This window comes from Vidua chalybeata, chromosome 6 (assembly GCF_026979565.1).
Source record: "Vidua chalybeata isolate OUT-0048 chromosome 6, bVidCha1 merged haplotype, whole genome shotgun sequence".
Taxonomy (NCBI): domain Eukaryota; kingdom Metazoa; phylum Chordata; class Aves; order Passeriformes; family Viduidae; genus Vidua; species Vidua chalybeata.
In genome coordinates, this window is record NC_071535.1 from 10,420,928 (window position 1) to 10,436,959 (window position 16,032).

At 37.6% G+C, this 16,032-nt stretch overlaps 1 protein-coding gene across 7 annotated transcripts in view; it reads left to right on the forward strand.

Moving 5' to 3' along the window:
- CDC42BPB (CDC42 binding protein kinase beta) overlaps positions 1-16,032 on the forward strand; it is a 94,997-nt gene that overhangs the window by 60,667 nt on the left and 18,298 nt on the right. For 4 of the 7 annotated variants that reach the window (XM_053944572.1, XM_053944578.1, XM_053944573.1 and 1 more), the window contains exons 14-27: positions 1,490-1,600; positions 2,054-2,298; positions 2,485-2,590; positions 3,103-3,227; positions 3,988-4,093; positions 5,699-5,847; positions 6,494-6,588; positions 6,676-6,755; positions 9,335-9,424; positions 9,848-9,937; positions 10,337-10,442; positions 12,826-12,962; positions 13,542-13,681; positions 15,235-15,316. In XM_053944572.1, coding sequence (XP_053800547.1) covers positions 1,490-1,600; positions 2,054-2,298; positions 2,485-2,590; positions 3,103-3,227; positions 3,988-4,093; positions 5,699-5,847; positions 6,494-6,588; positions 6,676-6,755; positions 9,335-9,424; positions 9,848-9,937; positions 10,337-10,442; positions 12,826-12,962; positions 13,542-13,681; positions 15,235-15,316 — 1,662 coding nt within the window. The remainder of the gene's footprint in view (positions 1-1,489; positions 1,601-2,053; positions 2,299-2,484; positions 2,591-3,102; positions 3,228-3,987; positions 4,094-5,698; positions 5,848-6,493; positions 6,589-6,675; positions 6,756-9,334; positions 9,425-9,847; positions 9,938-10,336; positions 10,443-12,825; positions 12,963-13,541; positions 13,682-15,234; positions 15,317-16,032) is intronic. The other 3 variants (XM_053944575.1, XM_053944576.1, XM_053944577.1) reach the window with 2 other exon arrangements.

The following is a 16,032-nucleotide window of genomic DNA, read 5'->3' on the forward strand; positions in this document are numbered from 1 at the left end:
GGAAAAATTGAGTGTCTTCTGGAGATTTTTGTGGGGGTTTTATTTGCGCTCAGGCTGATTTGAATCTTGAGGAAAGTATTCTTTCTACATTCCCAGTTTATTAGTTCTGGTGTTTTGATTCTTGTAGAGTCTTGACTCACAGTCAGCTTGGAACCTATAAAGCTCAGTGAATGTCTTCATGTGCTCTGAGGTTGGAGTATTCTGACTTCACTGTTTTTTTAACTGAATGTTTCTCTTCAGCTGAAATGAGGAATAGTGATGCAAAACTAAATATGGGGTTTTCCTTTTTCTGTACTTAAGTCATTGTAAGAGTATCTGTAATGTCTTTAAGCGAGTTAATTTCCAATTAATATTCTAGGCAATTTATAGTTTTCATGAGATGGAGTGGATAACCAGAAGAGAGCGTAAGAAAAAATTACTGTGGTTAATCTAGAGTGTTTTAATCACTGAAAAATCACAATGTTTTCTGTATTCTCTGGGTGAAGTATAGAAGAGAAATTCAAGAGCCATATAAGCATTGCTAGAAAACTTCTGGCAAATTGAAGGGTAGTCTATGAAAATGTAGTAGATGATGAAGTTTCTAAGGCTTTTCTCCATGAACAAGATGTGATAGTTAACTAGGAATTGATGAATTGCTGTGGCATCTCATCTCTAGAGCAGAGTGCAGCAGGCATTCAAGTGCTGTTGCTAATGCAGTTAAATACTTTCATGTAGAGCATTAAAAATCTCCTGTCTGTTCTTAAAAATTCCTCTGTGCTCCCTTTCATAACAATTTTATCAATCTTCCATTCAGAGCACAATCTAGAAGTTCATTATCTTGTTCCACAGTTCTAAGTACCGTCCTTTTAAAAACAACTTTGCTAGTTTAATTTGAACACAGAAAAACAAATCTTGCTTTTCCTGTCAGGGTTTGAAACTGTGCTGCTATTACTTGAATTCCAGCAGTTGCCTTAGTTGCCACTAAATCTAATTTGTCTTTCTGATAAGCTTTCTGAAGTCAATAAATGGATGATCAAGCTTATTTTGTTCCATAATTGCAAAGTAAAAATATTCAGTGTTCATATTTAAAGTGTTTTGCAGTAATTTGTTTTAAAGGTTGATATTTTTAAGCTGCCTTACTTAGATATACTAAAGCATGGAGCTAACCTGTAAATGTGGGAGACTTTCCTTTTTCTCAGCTGCAGTGTCTTCTTAGTGCCATTTCCTTCTCCTTTCTGTAATAGAAGCTCTGCAGTTATCCCTGAATGGGCTTGATGTAGTTCACATCAGTACAAAGAGTCATAAAATAATAGTTCTCTGCATGTGACAGATGGATGCCTGAATCACTGAAGGCAAAACAATTATCGTGACATTCTGAGATGGTTGTTATAGTGGTGCAACTTAAAATAGAAATAAGTAAAACTTGCTGCTAGGCCATATGGAGGCAAGGAAATGAATGATCCAGATAGTGTTATCTTGTGTTGAAATGACCTAAAATGACTCATTACAGCTTGAAGCCCAACTTGAAGAAGTCGTAGCAGAAGCATCAAAAGAACGCAAGCTCCGTGAGCACAGCGAGGTTTTCTCCAAACAACTGGAAAATGAACTGGAAGCTCTAAAGGTTACATGGTTTTTGACAAATATTTACTCATGGCCTAGAAGCTGCAATAGTTTGACTTACTCAACTGTTGATACCAGTGAGAAACTTAAAAACTGCAGCATTACTAGAAATCTGACCTAACCCATCCAGATTTATTTGCCTTTTTTGCTTGAAAGCCTTTAATTGCTGGATACTAATGTCTTGAAAATGCTCAGTTAATATAATTTCTAAGCAGCTAGTAAACCAATGTGATCCAAATTTGTTACCTCTGCAAGCCATTTCAGCCCCTTATTCGGGTCATGTAAGCAGAGCAGTCATTTATAATGCTTGAGGACAGGCACCTTTTAAATCACTCGGTGCCCAAATAAAAATTTTTCCAAAGTGCCACCAATTGGACAATTCTGACTTTTAAGAACATACTCAAAATATAAAGATCATAGCTTGTCCCTGATAGCTTCTCCTCTTGTTTTGCAGTTGAAGCAGGGAGGCCGGGCAGCTGGTGCCACACTGGAACATCAGCAGGAGCTTTCCAAAGTTAAGTCTGAGCTGGAAAAGAAAATCTTATTTTATGAAGAGGAGTTGGTCCGACGAGAAGCATCACATGTTTTGGAAGTAAAAAATGTAAAAAAGGAAGTACATGATTCAGAGAGCCATCAGCTTGCACTCCAGAAAGAGATCATGATATTAAAGGACAAATTAGAGAAAACAAAGCGAGAGAGGTAAGCTTCTGGGCATGCTTCCCTCACAGTGGATTTCTTTTTGTTGTGTGTACGTGTTGCATTGCATGGGTGCCTGTGCAGGCTAGTAGTTCACCCTAACTCTGTTTGTTCCTTTTTGAAAATCCCAGTCTACAGGTTCAGCAATGTGACAGTGTAAGTGTTTCTATTTCTTGCCCTTCTCTATAGGCACAGTGAAATGGAAGAAGCAGTAGGAACAATGAAGGAGAAATATGAGCGTGAAAGATCTATGCTTTTGGAAGATAACAAAAAACTAACTACAGAAAATGAGAGGGTAATTATTTCAGGAAACATAATTCATACTTCATTAATCTCTGATGTTGAAGTAGTCTACTCACAGATCAAAACAGGATCTGTGAATACTCAGGCACTATCTGAATTTTAAAAACATAATTTTTGCTATATAAATATTAGAGATTTGGCTACATAGTAACTTTAGCATCTTGCTACTCTGCTCTTTGGGGGAATGATTCCCACAATTAAGAGGACACCACCCTTTTTGATTCTTCATGAAGGCTGCAAAGAGAGGGAATCATTGACACACACTCCCTGCCTTCCTGGTGGTTTACAGTTAAACCTTATTCCTCTCTGACCTCTACACTTTCTTTTTTGTTTTCCTTTGTTTTAGATTATTTTCTGTGAACTGATAGTTTCACAAAAAGGAAGCCCATCCAGATAGCCCAGGATGGTCTTGTTTGTTCAGATTCTAAAGGTGTGTAGACGTACACATGTATAAAAAGTCTGAAACTGCCCTAAGTCACAAGTGAAACTAATCTCTTGTTTCAGCTCTGCTCCTTCGTGGACAAGCTGACAGCACAGAACAGACAGCTGGAAGATGAGCTCCAAGACCTAGCAGCAAAGAAGGAGTCTGTTGCTCACTGGGAAGCTCAGATAGCAGAAATCATTCAATGGTATGTGCTGGTTAGAGATCCAGAGGTGGCCACTTTCAACTTCTGAAATACTGCTTGGATTTTTTTTTTTTTTTTAACATATAGCTAGGCCTTGTCTATGAGACCAGCAAAAGCATGGTACTTCTGAGTGCTGATTTTGTTAAAATTGCCAGATGCCCCTAAAACAAGCACAAAGCAGAGTCTGGGTGTCAACTTTCTTCAGTCTCTAAAGTGATTGTTAAATCATCCAATTTGGAATATCTTGATAAATTCATTCAGGAATTTGGTCATGATTTAAAAGGTCAACATTAACATATAGAACCTCTAACATATAGAACATACAGAGCTAGCTGTACTAGACAAGCACTTAGTACTTCCATTCTTCTCTGCTATATAATTCACTGTCTTAGCAAGCTGTGTGCAAGAATTTCAGCGTGCAAATAAAAAGGACTGGAAGGTAGCCCTTACAAAAATTGAGCAAGTAATATGCAGATAATTTTCGTATAACAGCTAATCTCTGCAGAACTCCTGCTAATGGAAAAAGGGAGGTTTCAGTTTCCCTAGCAACTGCCACAATCAAGAAAATCAGACTAAAGAAAAATTTAAGGCAGGCAATCTGAGATGTATTTAGTTTTCTGTTGCTGGGAGAGTTTTCCCTGCTCTGTTCATTCCTGCTATGTCCCTAAACCCAGCGCAGACCCTCTGTTAATTTGGTGGTACACTACTTGGTGCTGTGAACCATGAAACTGCTAAGTTATGGGTTTTTGTAATTGCACAACAGGGTAAGTGATGAGAAGGATGCTCGTGGCTATCTCCAAGCATTAGCTTCCAAGATGACAGAAGAACTGGAATCATTGAGAAGTTCCAGTCTGGGGTCACGAACACTGGTAAGGAAATAGGAAACACTCAGGATGCTCTGGGCATGTCTGAGAAGCTACATTTTTGTACCTAGAAATAATTAATCCTCTGCTCTGCTTTATAGTTTTTAGCTACTGCTTGCAAATCCAACTAGGTAATCTGATAAGAATTTCATCATTACAGGGGGCAGTTGTTTCATACTAATATCTGTCATCACAGATATTAAACACTACAAATGAGAAAAGAAACAATAAGTTAAACCATCAAAGGGGAGTACAGAAATATACCTTACCATATTATGCACAATTGAATAATTGCTGTTACATTGAGACAACAAAGTAAGTTTTCTTCTGTGAAAAAATATTATCTGTCTTATACCAATAGAAACTAGGGACACACAGAGCATGTGGCTTTATTTACATGCAGAACAATGAGACCTTTGTGCCATAATTTTCCCATACAATAGTAACATGAATTCCCCAAAATTTAATAAAAGAGCTCTCATAAAGGAGTATGGTTTCAAGAGAAAAACACCTGCATAAGGAAAGGAAGAGCCATTTGCAGCTTGGCATGGGAGCCCACATCCCTACTAATGCCAATCACGAGTTTGCCATCCGGAATCCATCTGCTGCTGGTTTATGTGCATGAGAAATTACTCACCCCTTCCAAACCTATGAATATGAGAGAATAAGAGAAAGTTTTATTTCTGTGAGCTGACATTTGTCTGCATCATAAGGAGACTATAGTACAATATTGAGAGGTTTAATGGGGAGAAAGATTGGATCAAATGCAGTTTGCATTTTTATCTTAGGTACTGCCAGAATAAAGAACACTGTCTATTCTTTGTATTATAACTAGTTTCTACAGAACCTGCTCTAAGGCATTTACTTCTCAACATAAAAAGTGCTTCTCAGTTTTCATGACTGTGATTTGCAAGTTCATCTATGACTAGACAGGTATTCATTAGGGAATATCAGAAATGTAGTCCACACTGAAAAATGCCTGGAAAAGCTCAGAATGTTAGCTTTTGGGGTAGTAGGGAGGAATTGCATGGTGTGTGCTGAAGTATAGCATATGTTGTATGTATGTAGCATATGTTAGATGCATAGCAGCATATATAGTATATGCTACTTAGCAAGCATAAGACTTGCTTAGGCAAATGTTCCAGGTATCTTGGGCATGTCCAGACCCAGATTCTTTCTTCCTTTTTTTCTTCTCATAGTTTTGCTACTCTTGGTATGTTTTATGTTAGTATGTTTTACATTAAATGTTGTCATTTCACTCATCTTTGAAAGTCCATTATATCACTGTGCAAGTTTTACACTCAGTTCTAGATTGGACAGTGAAAACTAGTCATTTCCAGTGGGTTCTGTCTGACTTCTGTGCTCAGTGATCCAGCATTTTGGTTTCCAGCATAGTGTGTTAATGGTGTAACCAATATTAAAATTGTTCATTTCTTCATTTTTGTGTAATGAAGACTGACTATTGACTAATTTTCATGCAGCAGGTATGCTATCCATAGCTGATTGAAAGAGCATTCTCTGAACCAGTGTGCAAGCTAATTTATGTCTTTGGGCAAGAAGAGAAATATCCTTAGACAGTTGATAGTAATACTCAGTAACTTATTGCAACAGGATCCACTTTGGAAAGTGCGACGCAGTCAGAAGTTGGATATGTCAGCAAGGCTGGAATTACAGTCGGCCCTTGATGCAGAAATTCGTGCCAAACAACTAGTTCAAGAAGAGCTACGGAAAGTTAAAGATGCAAACATATCTTTTGAAAGGTAATGAGGGTTTTGGTTCTGTTTGGGGATTAATGTGCTGATCTAAACTGCTGATTAGAATAGCAGCAACTTCCTTAAAATGGCTCCTTGTGCCTGGGATATTGGACTCTTGTCAGAAGGATTCCATTCTACAGACAATGCATTTCTTACATAGTCAAATGAGAACTGTAAAAATTTCTTCAAGTAAACACTTCACTGCTATAGTAAGTTACAAATCTTGAGCATCTGAGAAAAAAAAAGTTGTAAGAGGAAATTCAAAGCAAATTCACTACCATTTCTTCTCTAACTGGAGAGTTAGACATGTTTTTGGGAATTAAGAGTCAATGTACTATTAGAATAATTTTGTTTGGCAGATACCTGCAGTGGTAGCAGAACTCTTAAGTACAGTTTTAAATATCTAGTCAAATAATGAGATGTCTGTTCAGGGGAAGAGTGAAATTAATCATCGTTTAAAAAAATCACTTAAAAAAACCCCAATGCCCTTCAAAAAACCCAACATAGCCCCCCAAAAATCCCAAACAAACAAACAAAAAGGCTTTTTCCGAAAGTCTTGAGATTTAGGACCAGAAATTAACAACCTTATGTACTGGCATTCCTGCCTTTGAGACATTTCAGATTACATTTTGATCATATTTTTTTACTTTAGTAAATTAAAGGAATCAGAAGCAAAAAACAGAGAACTGTTGGAAGAGATGGAAGGTCTGAAGAAAAAGATGGAAGAAAAATACAGAACAGATTCAGGTAATTACATTTACCATGTTCTAACAGAGTTCTAACACAACCTGTGATGTTGCCTTTTAGCTAAGCCTGTTCTGCTTTTGGTTTTAGGTCTCAAACTTCCAGACTTTCAAGATTCCATTTTTGACTATTTCAACACCTCTCCTCTTGCGCGTGATTTGACTTTCAGAGTGAGTTATTACATAAAATAACTACAAAAATGAGATACATATTTTATAAATGAGATATATATTTTTATAATGTAAAAGTAACTCTTAGGCACTGTAAGGCAGATTGGTATCTTGCATATTAGCCAAATGAGCATGGCACAGAATTGGATGCCCATTAGTTGTCAGTTTGCTTGGCATTTTGTAGAGAAGCTGGCATCTCTGGGAAATATTCTCAGAAGTTCACTTTAATTATTACCCATTCTAGCTCCTTTGGTTAGATTAATCTCAAACATTTGCTAAATGAAATATATTCAGAGTTTTTTGGAAATGCTGGCACACCCTGTTACAAATAAGGAATTAAATGCTTTGCAGTTGGAAGATGCCGATTATTACAAGAAAAAGTGTTCACACAGTTCAAGGAGGATTTAAACAGATTTCTAAAATTGTTGGCTCCAAATCTTAATGGAATGGTTAGAGGAGAAGGAGCTGGGAAGAAAATCAGAGGACTCACAGATGTTGGTATAATAAATTAATCATGACACACCCTGTGATCCTTAGAAAACTAATCATTCAAATCACAGCTCCAAGTAGGTGTTTCACTTCAAATGATTTGTGCATTCCCCGAGGAAGCAGCTGTTAAATGCAACATTGAATCACATTTCCTTACTTTATGAACTCTTGATCCTTGAAGATTTTTCTGGTTTTTTTTAAAATTTTGTTTTGCAAAGCATAGACAGTTTAGGATAAAACCAAGGGCTTGAACTGTAACAGTGTGTTTATGAAGTGGAGTTAAGAGGGGGGGGCTCAGGTTAAAACCTCATCAGTCTGGTTAGATTTTCTATCTGAGACGTCTACGCTCTTTTTTATTTTTCTTTTTTTTTTTTTTAATTGTCACAGTTGCTAAAAACAGAAAAGTCCATGGACATGCTGTGATATTTTCATACAGTTTGTGTATTTGCTGCTCCCAGTCACAAAATGGCTATGCTGCCTTTCTGTTGAAGCAGGAAGATGTGCTCTGTGGGTGACAAGGAGGGAAGAGAGAGAAGCATGATATATGCTACTTTCTCAATACTAGCTTTTATCTACTAACCTTGTTATTTTAAAACATTGCTTTAAAAGTACCAGATAGATGTAAAACAGTAACATGTAAAATATCAAGTCCATAACTAAATAAGGTTCCATTGGATGGATCCTGAAATAAATACATATTCTCTATGGAAATGCAGGTGGCGTTTTCTGATGAATTACATTAAAATTGCTGATACTATGCTTAGTAACTTACATTAACTTTTTTTTTTCCACAATTACATATAAAGATATTTGGTATCATCTGCTTTGGGATTAATTTAGTTTGAATGATTTTCATTTGGCCATATAAAATTTTATTTAGCTAGTCAACTAATATTCTATCTGAAGTTTTCCTGTGGGTGATAAGCGATCGTTTTTATCCCTCATATCTGTTACAACAAAGGATTCTGTTTCTTCTTCGTCTACATCTTCTCTGCTAGCCTTTTGGGAAGAAGTAAGTTTTTGCTGGTAGTTTTGTGTCCTTATTTTGTTGTGACCTGTCTTAGTAAGAATGGCCCTCTAAAACTAGATATTTTTCTTCCTTAATTTCTCTGTAACTTAATCCACTAAACCTCTTCAGGGCTTACTGTTTTATAGTTTGACTATCTATATAACTAAAGCTGAATCACACAGTATTTTGAAATTGTTCATATTACATAATGGTGCAATTTGATTTTAAATGGCCCAGCCCTTCCAATCAGTTTTGAACAAAACAAAAATAACAAGTATCTGAACAAATTTAGTGAGCTAACTGGAGAAGTCTTCCTGTCTAAACTGGCTGGGAAGTGAGTGATTCATTACTTGTTGCCTTTAGTGCTAATTACATCATTGATGTGAAGTCTAATCTCATGTTTGTTAATCACAGTTTTCATGATGTCCTGAGAGTACAGTAATACAGAATCCTACTTCCACACCCAGCTGCTTTAGCTCTGCAATTGTAGCATACTTCCCCCTTGTGCTGGCAATTAGTAGTTGCTAATTTAAGTGTGAAATTAATAGATGGCTTGTAATGGATGCTAGCTTTAAATGTTAGTGAAATGTAAGACACTGTGATTAATTAGACATGATTCTTTTAATGACAGAGGCCAATAATTCTTAAACAACTTTTTTAAAGATTGAGTATTATTACTGTAAGATTTTTTTCTTGTGGCAGACTTGCTGGCTTCTGTATGCTAGAAAAATCCTAGTGTAGTAAGCTACCATGAGAAATCAGCTATTTTAGGGATGATTGCCAAGCTACTCAAACATCATTCCACACCTGCAAGCAAGAGATTAGACACAGCCTCGCTGGGAGAACACAACTGTTAGAGCATTTATGCTGTCTGCTTTTGATTTTGCGTTTCAGTACTTCTAGCTTTTCCATCAGGTGTCAGGGTTTGTTTTGAGGAAAGATCTTTTCTCAGAGTGGATGTTAAATGTATGTGTACTTCATATAGAAATCAGCACCGGGTCTTGTTTCCATTTTGTGGACACGAGGATACTTCATCAGATACGTGGTATCTAATCTAACATGTTTGCTGTCCCTTTTGCAGACCAGCTCTATTAGTGAGCAGGAAATGCAGGGTCCCAAGTCAGAGGTTTCACCATCTACTTCAGTTGTAACTGCAGAGCAGCAACAAGAAGTAAGAGACCCGTTATTTTACCCTGAAGAGTAATTCACCAGAAAGTCTCTCTGTCTTGTTCATGATAAATACATACTGCAGCATTCATTATGAAGAAGCAGGATTGAATGCTGCATATTTGCAATGTCTCAGTGTTAATTGCACCTTCTTTGAGGACAGTTGCAAATGAAACCTTTTCACTGGCTTTGTGTATGTTGATGTATCTCATTTTCATGTTTTCTGTATTGCTGCTTGTTTGTTAGTCTGCAGGCTTTCCTGTGAGTGCTTTAAAACACAATCTGTTTCTGTTAAATCAGAATGGCAATATTTATGATGATTAAATTTTTGATAATTTTCAAAAAATGAAAAAAAAAATCAGATCAACAAGCTCTGCCACCCCAATCTTGAAACAAATTCTTGAAGCCTTATTTTGCTCAATTACAGTTTCTTGTGATTCAGGAACCAATTCGGCTTCAGAGGATGCCTGCTGCTCCTTCCCCCACCATTCAGTCCATTTCTCTAGCTGTACCAAAGGTAGGGGGACTGTGCTAACCTTATTCTAAAGAACAAAGGAAAAAAATATCATTTATAAATTAGCCATCTGTGTTTTCTTGTCCTGTTTGGGTTTGTCATGTGTGTGTTTTTGTTAGGTCTGTGTTTTTAATCAAATGTTTCCACATGCATATCAGTGGGTTTTGTTTTGTTGGAGGGGATGACAAAACATGGTTGTAGTTTTGGGTTTGAGTGTCTTTTGGAGTTGGAAATAAAACTGTTACTGTTGTCTTGCAGCACCTGCTACAAGATGCACTTGCATAAAAGAAGCCCAGGCTTCATAATGTACACACTGATAAACTGGAGGGTGGTGGAGGGAGGTGCTTGCATTACTTCAGTGCAGAAAATGAAGTTATTTTTTATCCTGAATGTATCTTTCAGCCTAAAGCTCACCAGCTCAGTATCAAGTCGTTCACAAGCCCCACTCAGTGTAGTCATTGCACCTCTCTTATGGTGGGATTAGTTCGACAAGGTTATGCCTGTGATGGTGAGTTGGTGAAACCTTTTGTACATTTCCAGCAAGCCCCTCAAAAAAGCATCCCAATGTATTTTAAGACAACAATTTTTTTGGGGAAGGAATGAGAGGGATGGGTGCCACTGAATGATTTTCCTTTCTATTGCATCACAGCATATTCCTGAAGTCTCTTTAGGAGAATGATGATGCATAATGAAGTATGGTTTCCTTGCATATTGTTAATTCTACTACCATTAGTGCTGTTACAGTGCAAAGGAGGGGGGAGGGGAGGCAGGACTGGTTTCTTTTGTTGTACTAGAGAAAAGTGCAGGAATAACCTGGTGATATTAATCTGATTATGTCTATTTTATGCTATTCTGGTCATAAACCCCATATGTTGGGAGGCCTGTTTGCTCTGTTTTTTGGCCTGTAGCCTTGGACAGTCTTGCTGTCCATTAGTTTTATTTAAAATGCTTTCTCTGATGCATGTATCACTACTGAATTCGTGTTCAAGTATATGGAGGTATTTTCATTTGAAAATACTTACTGTATATTGATTAGACACATGAGCTTAGGTAAATTGGCCACAAATCCGTGTTGTATACATACTGCAGTATAAACAACTTTATTTCTGTGGCCAGCTTAGTTCTTGCTAGTGGCAGCCTCTCCACTGACACCCTCAGTATCACGTGTAGATTGCCTCATCTGCCCTTCAGGGCTTTTTTCCTGGCAGATCTTCTGGTGGCAGTTCTTCTCCAGGAGGACCTACCACTCTGCCAGCACTTGCCCTGGGGCTGCCTTTTGTCTCCTGTTGCTGACAGTTCTGAGCTCTTGTTTTGCATCTCTTCTTGCAAGCTTGAAACTGTCTTTTTCCTTTAGTGTAGCTATCGGCTTCACTCTTCTTTTGTCTTGTGTATTTTGATTAAGCTCTGCATCGTTAGTTTTCCATTTTGCCTAATCTACATCAGTTCTTGATTGCTACAGAAAAAACTAAAATCACACTGATATAAAAATAGAGATGACTCCAATAGAGCAAAACTTTGCCAAACGTCCCCCTCTCTCACTTGCATTTCCCAATTCTTCCTCTTTCTTATCCTGGAGACTATGGATACAGCTACACTGACAGAAGACTGGAACTGATTCTATCCTGTGGATTTTCCCTATTCTGTAACTGGTGTACATTAATATCCACAGTCCTAAATAATCATGATGCCTCCTCAAAGAGCTGAATTTATTACCCAATCTTGGGGAGCACCTACAGTACTTTGTGTGTGTGTATGACTATTTGGTAACCCATGCCCTCCTGGGAGCAGACAGTAGTTCAAAGAACAAGCCAGGCAATCTGATCTGGGCTGCCCCCTCTGCTGTCTCTTCCCTCAGGCATCATGAGGAGGAGGTTTGTTGCCCTGTCTGTGGCTGTAGCAGAAGCAGGCTGTTTCCAGGTTTTTTGGAATCCTTTGAAACTTCATAATTACAGAACAAGATGTACCTAGGATATCTGCCAGACTCCCACTTCTACTATGGTTAGGAGGAAACAGAGGACACATCAGAGTCTTGTGCCCCTCTCTTCCTGCCTTCCCAAGCCTACTGGTAGAACCAGGGTAGCTGGGACAAACAAAGCAAAATCTCAGTGGAAAGATCTCACCCCTAAGCTGTGGGTCAGATGTCTCGATACAACACATTAACTCATTCCACAGTTGTTGCATGTCTCATGTGAAATAGCATGTATTATGAGGTTTTTCTGTGTACTTCTTCTGTGTGAAGTGCTCTGTAGACAAGACCTAGAGACCTCTGTCCCTTGCTGGTGCAGCACAAAGTGGTGTAAATGGTAAGAAAGCATGCAGTGCTTTTTATTTGAACATACTGGAAGTCTGGGCAATAGGAATATATGGCTCTTCCATCATGCAGTATTTCAGTCCTTGTCCCTGATTTCTACTTTATTTATGCTTTATTTATGTCTATATCTTGTGTTTAATGAATGTGTTTTTCTGATTTTTGATCAGTTTAGTTTTACTTTGTCTTTGCAGTGTTCTTGTATATGTGGATCAAATTAAACATCTATTAGCACTACCCTGTAATTTTTATTCCTTCTTTATTAATACTGTTCCTCTTCTGTGACTGGGTTAGTTAGTGCTTAACACCAGCAAGGCTGCCCAACTCATTTTCCTTGAAATGTGGACTCAGTTCCTGCCCTTTATGAATGTAATAGGCTAAAAAGAGGAAATAAAAGCACTTTGGGGAATCTCTTACAATATCTAAGTGTGTTCACTCCTTCAGCATAGTGAGCTATTGCAATATTTGACTGCCAGTTTCAGTGTGATTAATTAATTTGCTGAGTGTAGACTATGTTAATCACCTGTTATGATGTGTTGACTCATACACATATTTCACTGTGAATTTTCTCTTTTGTACTTAGTGTGTTCATTTGCATGCCATGTTTCCTGCAAGGATAGTGCACCTCAGGTCTGCCCTATACCCCCTGAACAAGCCAAAAGGCCTCTTGGAGTAGATGTGCAAAGAGGAATAGGAACAGCCTACAAAGGTTATGTCAAGGTAACAGTCTTTTCTTCTTGGACAAGAGAAGAATACTTAACTTCACTTACAGCTCTACAGCTTGGAACCTCTTAAGTGTGTTCAAACACATCTCCTAAATAGTGCTAAGGCCTTAAAGCTTTGTGTGCCTTCTATGTAACTTATTTAACCTTTGTTGCTTTAGATGTGGGAGAAACACTTGGTTTTACTACAAGAGCTGAAGGCCAGTAGATTAGTAGCTACAATGTTCATAAGCAGCAGGGGGAAAAAAAAGAATGGTTTAAGAAAGAATTTCTGTCATTTTTGATGTAAGCATAATACAAAAGTTAAACTGTCCTACCATTTTGGCATTGGTGGAATATCCAAACCTAATATCTTTATACAAGTCTTAATATATTTTTTAAGCTGTAACAAGGAGTGGTTGAACTTAAAAGAGGAAAAATGATAGCTTGATTACTTGATATTTTTCATCCTGTTTTGAATGACAAGTAGAATGTGCTCTAATTCCATTGATCTAAGTATAAGCTTTTCTAAATGTCCTGCTTTCTATGTCTTCTACATGTGCTAACACGTAATAAGCAATCAATTATTTACCTGCAGGTCCCAAAGCCTACAGGAGTTAAGAAAGGGTGGCAGAGGGCTTATGCAGTTGTCTGTGACTGTAAACTGTTCTTATATGATGTGCCTGAAGGAAAATCCACCCAGCCTGGAGTTGTGGCAAGTCAAGTCTTGGATCTCAGGTTTGTATTGTTACAGCAGAGTAGAAATCCCCTTTACTTTTTTCTTAACAGGAGTGTTTATTCCTAGTACACAAGAAATTATAAGATTTTGAGAGCTCTGGCCTAAGAAGATTCATGTATTCTGTACATAAACTGCAACTGAGTTTAGGCTGATCAAGTTGTCTCAACAACTTAAGTGACTTTACAGTCACTCACACTGCAATCACCAGTATTCACAGCATTAGCATGCTTCTTCCTAGAATTCCATATGCATCTGTAAAAATCAAGTATATATTGGTAGATTGCTTTTCCCATGCACTCTGACCTCAACATCAAGTCACAGATCATCCCATACCCAATAAGTTCAGGAATGTTAGAAAAATTGAAGTAGTCTGCAGAAAAGCACCAACTGATTTCCACTGCAAATGGCTCTGACTCTGCCTTTTAACAGGAGTTTTTACTTCAAGGGAAACCATCTGAACCAGTGAACACCGTCTACCAAATATCAGAGACTTATGTTGATCAGAGTAACCAAGGAAGTTTTTCTATTTCAATTTATGGAAATATCAAGAAAGCGTAATACCTTTTAATGTTACAGCACCTTTGTACCTGTGTTGAATATAAAGTTTGCATTCACAAGCACCTTGATTTTTATTTTTTCCAGACAGTAGTACTGTGGGGTTACACCAGCACTGCTGTGCTGTTCTCACACTCACTGGGAGCTGTCAGTGTCAGCTCTCTGACATGCTGGCAGCAGGAGCAGGAATGTGGAAGTATTGCAAATAGCAGCATTCCCATCAGTACATTGCTTGGAGCAACTCAGCCAGATGCCATATACCAACTGTCCCATGCTTTATCTGCTTATTGTGGCTGCCCCTTTGAGGCTGTCATCTGAGGGTTCTCAGATGTTTTTAATAGATGTTAACCACCACAGCTATGAATTCTAGCATGGGCAGATTTCAGATATTAGTGTCATCTTTGGACTAAAATTGGCAATTACGGTGATCAACTTGGTCAAATTCAGTTTAAAAAGGCTAGTATAGACAAGCCCTCTGGGGTGGAGCACTCTAAAATGCAAAAGTTGTTCTGATGTCTGTTTATTTTACTGTAATAGAGAATAACATCTAGCTGTTTTGAAAACCCTTATTTTGAAACCCACAAACTATAATTATGTTGCCAAGAGCTTTTTATGTGATTTTTCTTTTTTTCCAAAGGCCCCTCTCTTGCTACACATTGAGGTATGAATTATTCATTTCTAATGTGTCTGCTGGGCTGGAAGAGTAATATTCTTGCTTTTAATTGTAGAACAGGTGTGGCTGGACACCAAAACTACACAAAGCCACCCCGCTTAACTTCAGGTGGACTGAGATACACGTACCAGATGCTGTAGAGACATTATTGAGGCTTGTGAGTTGTTTGGGTCAAGGATGGTTAGAGCATAACAAAGCAGTTGTGAGCTCTGTGTGGTGTTAGGAGATTGCAGCCTATTGAAACAGTGGTGATATCAATTAGATTTTGCTGACTAATCTGTGTATGTGCTTGTATGTGATATTCTTGTTCTCTTTTCTCACTAGAGATGAAGATTTTTGTGTGAGCTCTGTCCTAGCGTCGGATGTAATACACGCAACTCGGAAAGACATCCCTTGTATATTCAGGGTATGGCTACCCACTGACTTACAGAAAATACCAGTTAAATACCAGTGTTTTGTTTTGATAATGGCAAATGCTGTCCATGTCTAATGCTGATTAAGTTATACGTAAGTGTAAGAATTGACAAGGGCTGCTGACATATGTAGAAGAGCAATATTGTGCTCCTCTTATAACTAAAATGTAAAGAACTAAGTTCTCCTTCTTTAGCTGCTTCATTATATATAAAGTTTGTCACATTTTTATTTTCCTGATTATAATTCCATATATTTTCTCTCTTTTTCGATTGGTACTACCAGATTCTGTTTTTTCTTGCTTTAGGAACCAATGCTGTAACAGAATATTCTGAAACTGATCTAGTTTCCTGAATTTCATATTTAAGTATATAAAATATACTTTTAGGAGAAGAAAAATAAAATGAAGAGAAAATAATTAACTGAGCTATAATATCCCCTTTAGTGTATGTTCTCTCTGAATGCTGTATTTAGTTTTTAACAATAGGAATTTAATTCCTATGTTTTGTGTGAATCATATTAAATCTGGAATTCTAAAATTTAGAAAAGAATACATTAGTAGCCAGTATCTATAGTCCCTTACATTTGAATACAGAAACTCATTGTTTTCAGCTTCTCTGATCTTCACGCATTTAGAATCAAGTCAGGAAAACATGGAAAGCAAAGAGCTGTCAGTCAGTTGCAGTCCCTATAATTTGGTCCTTCAGTATT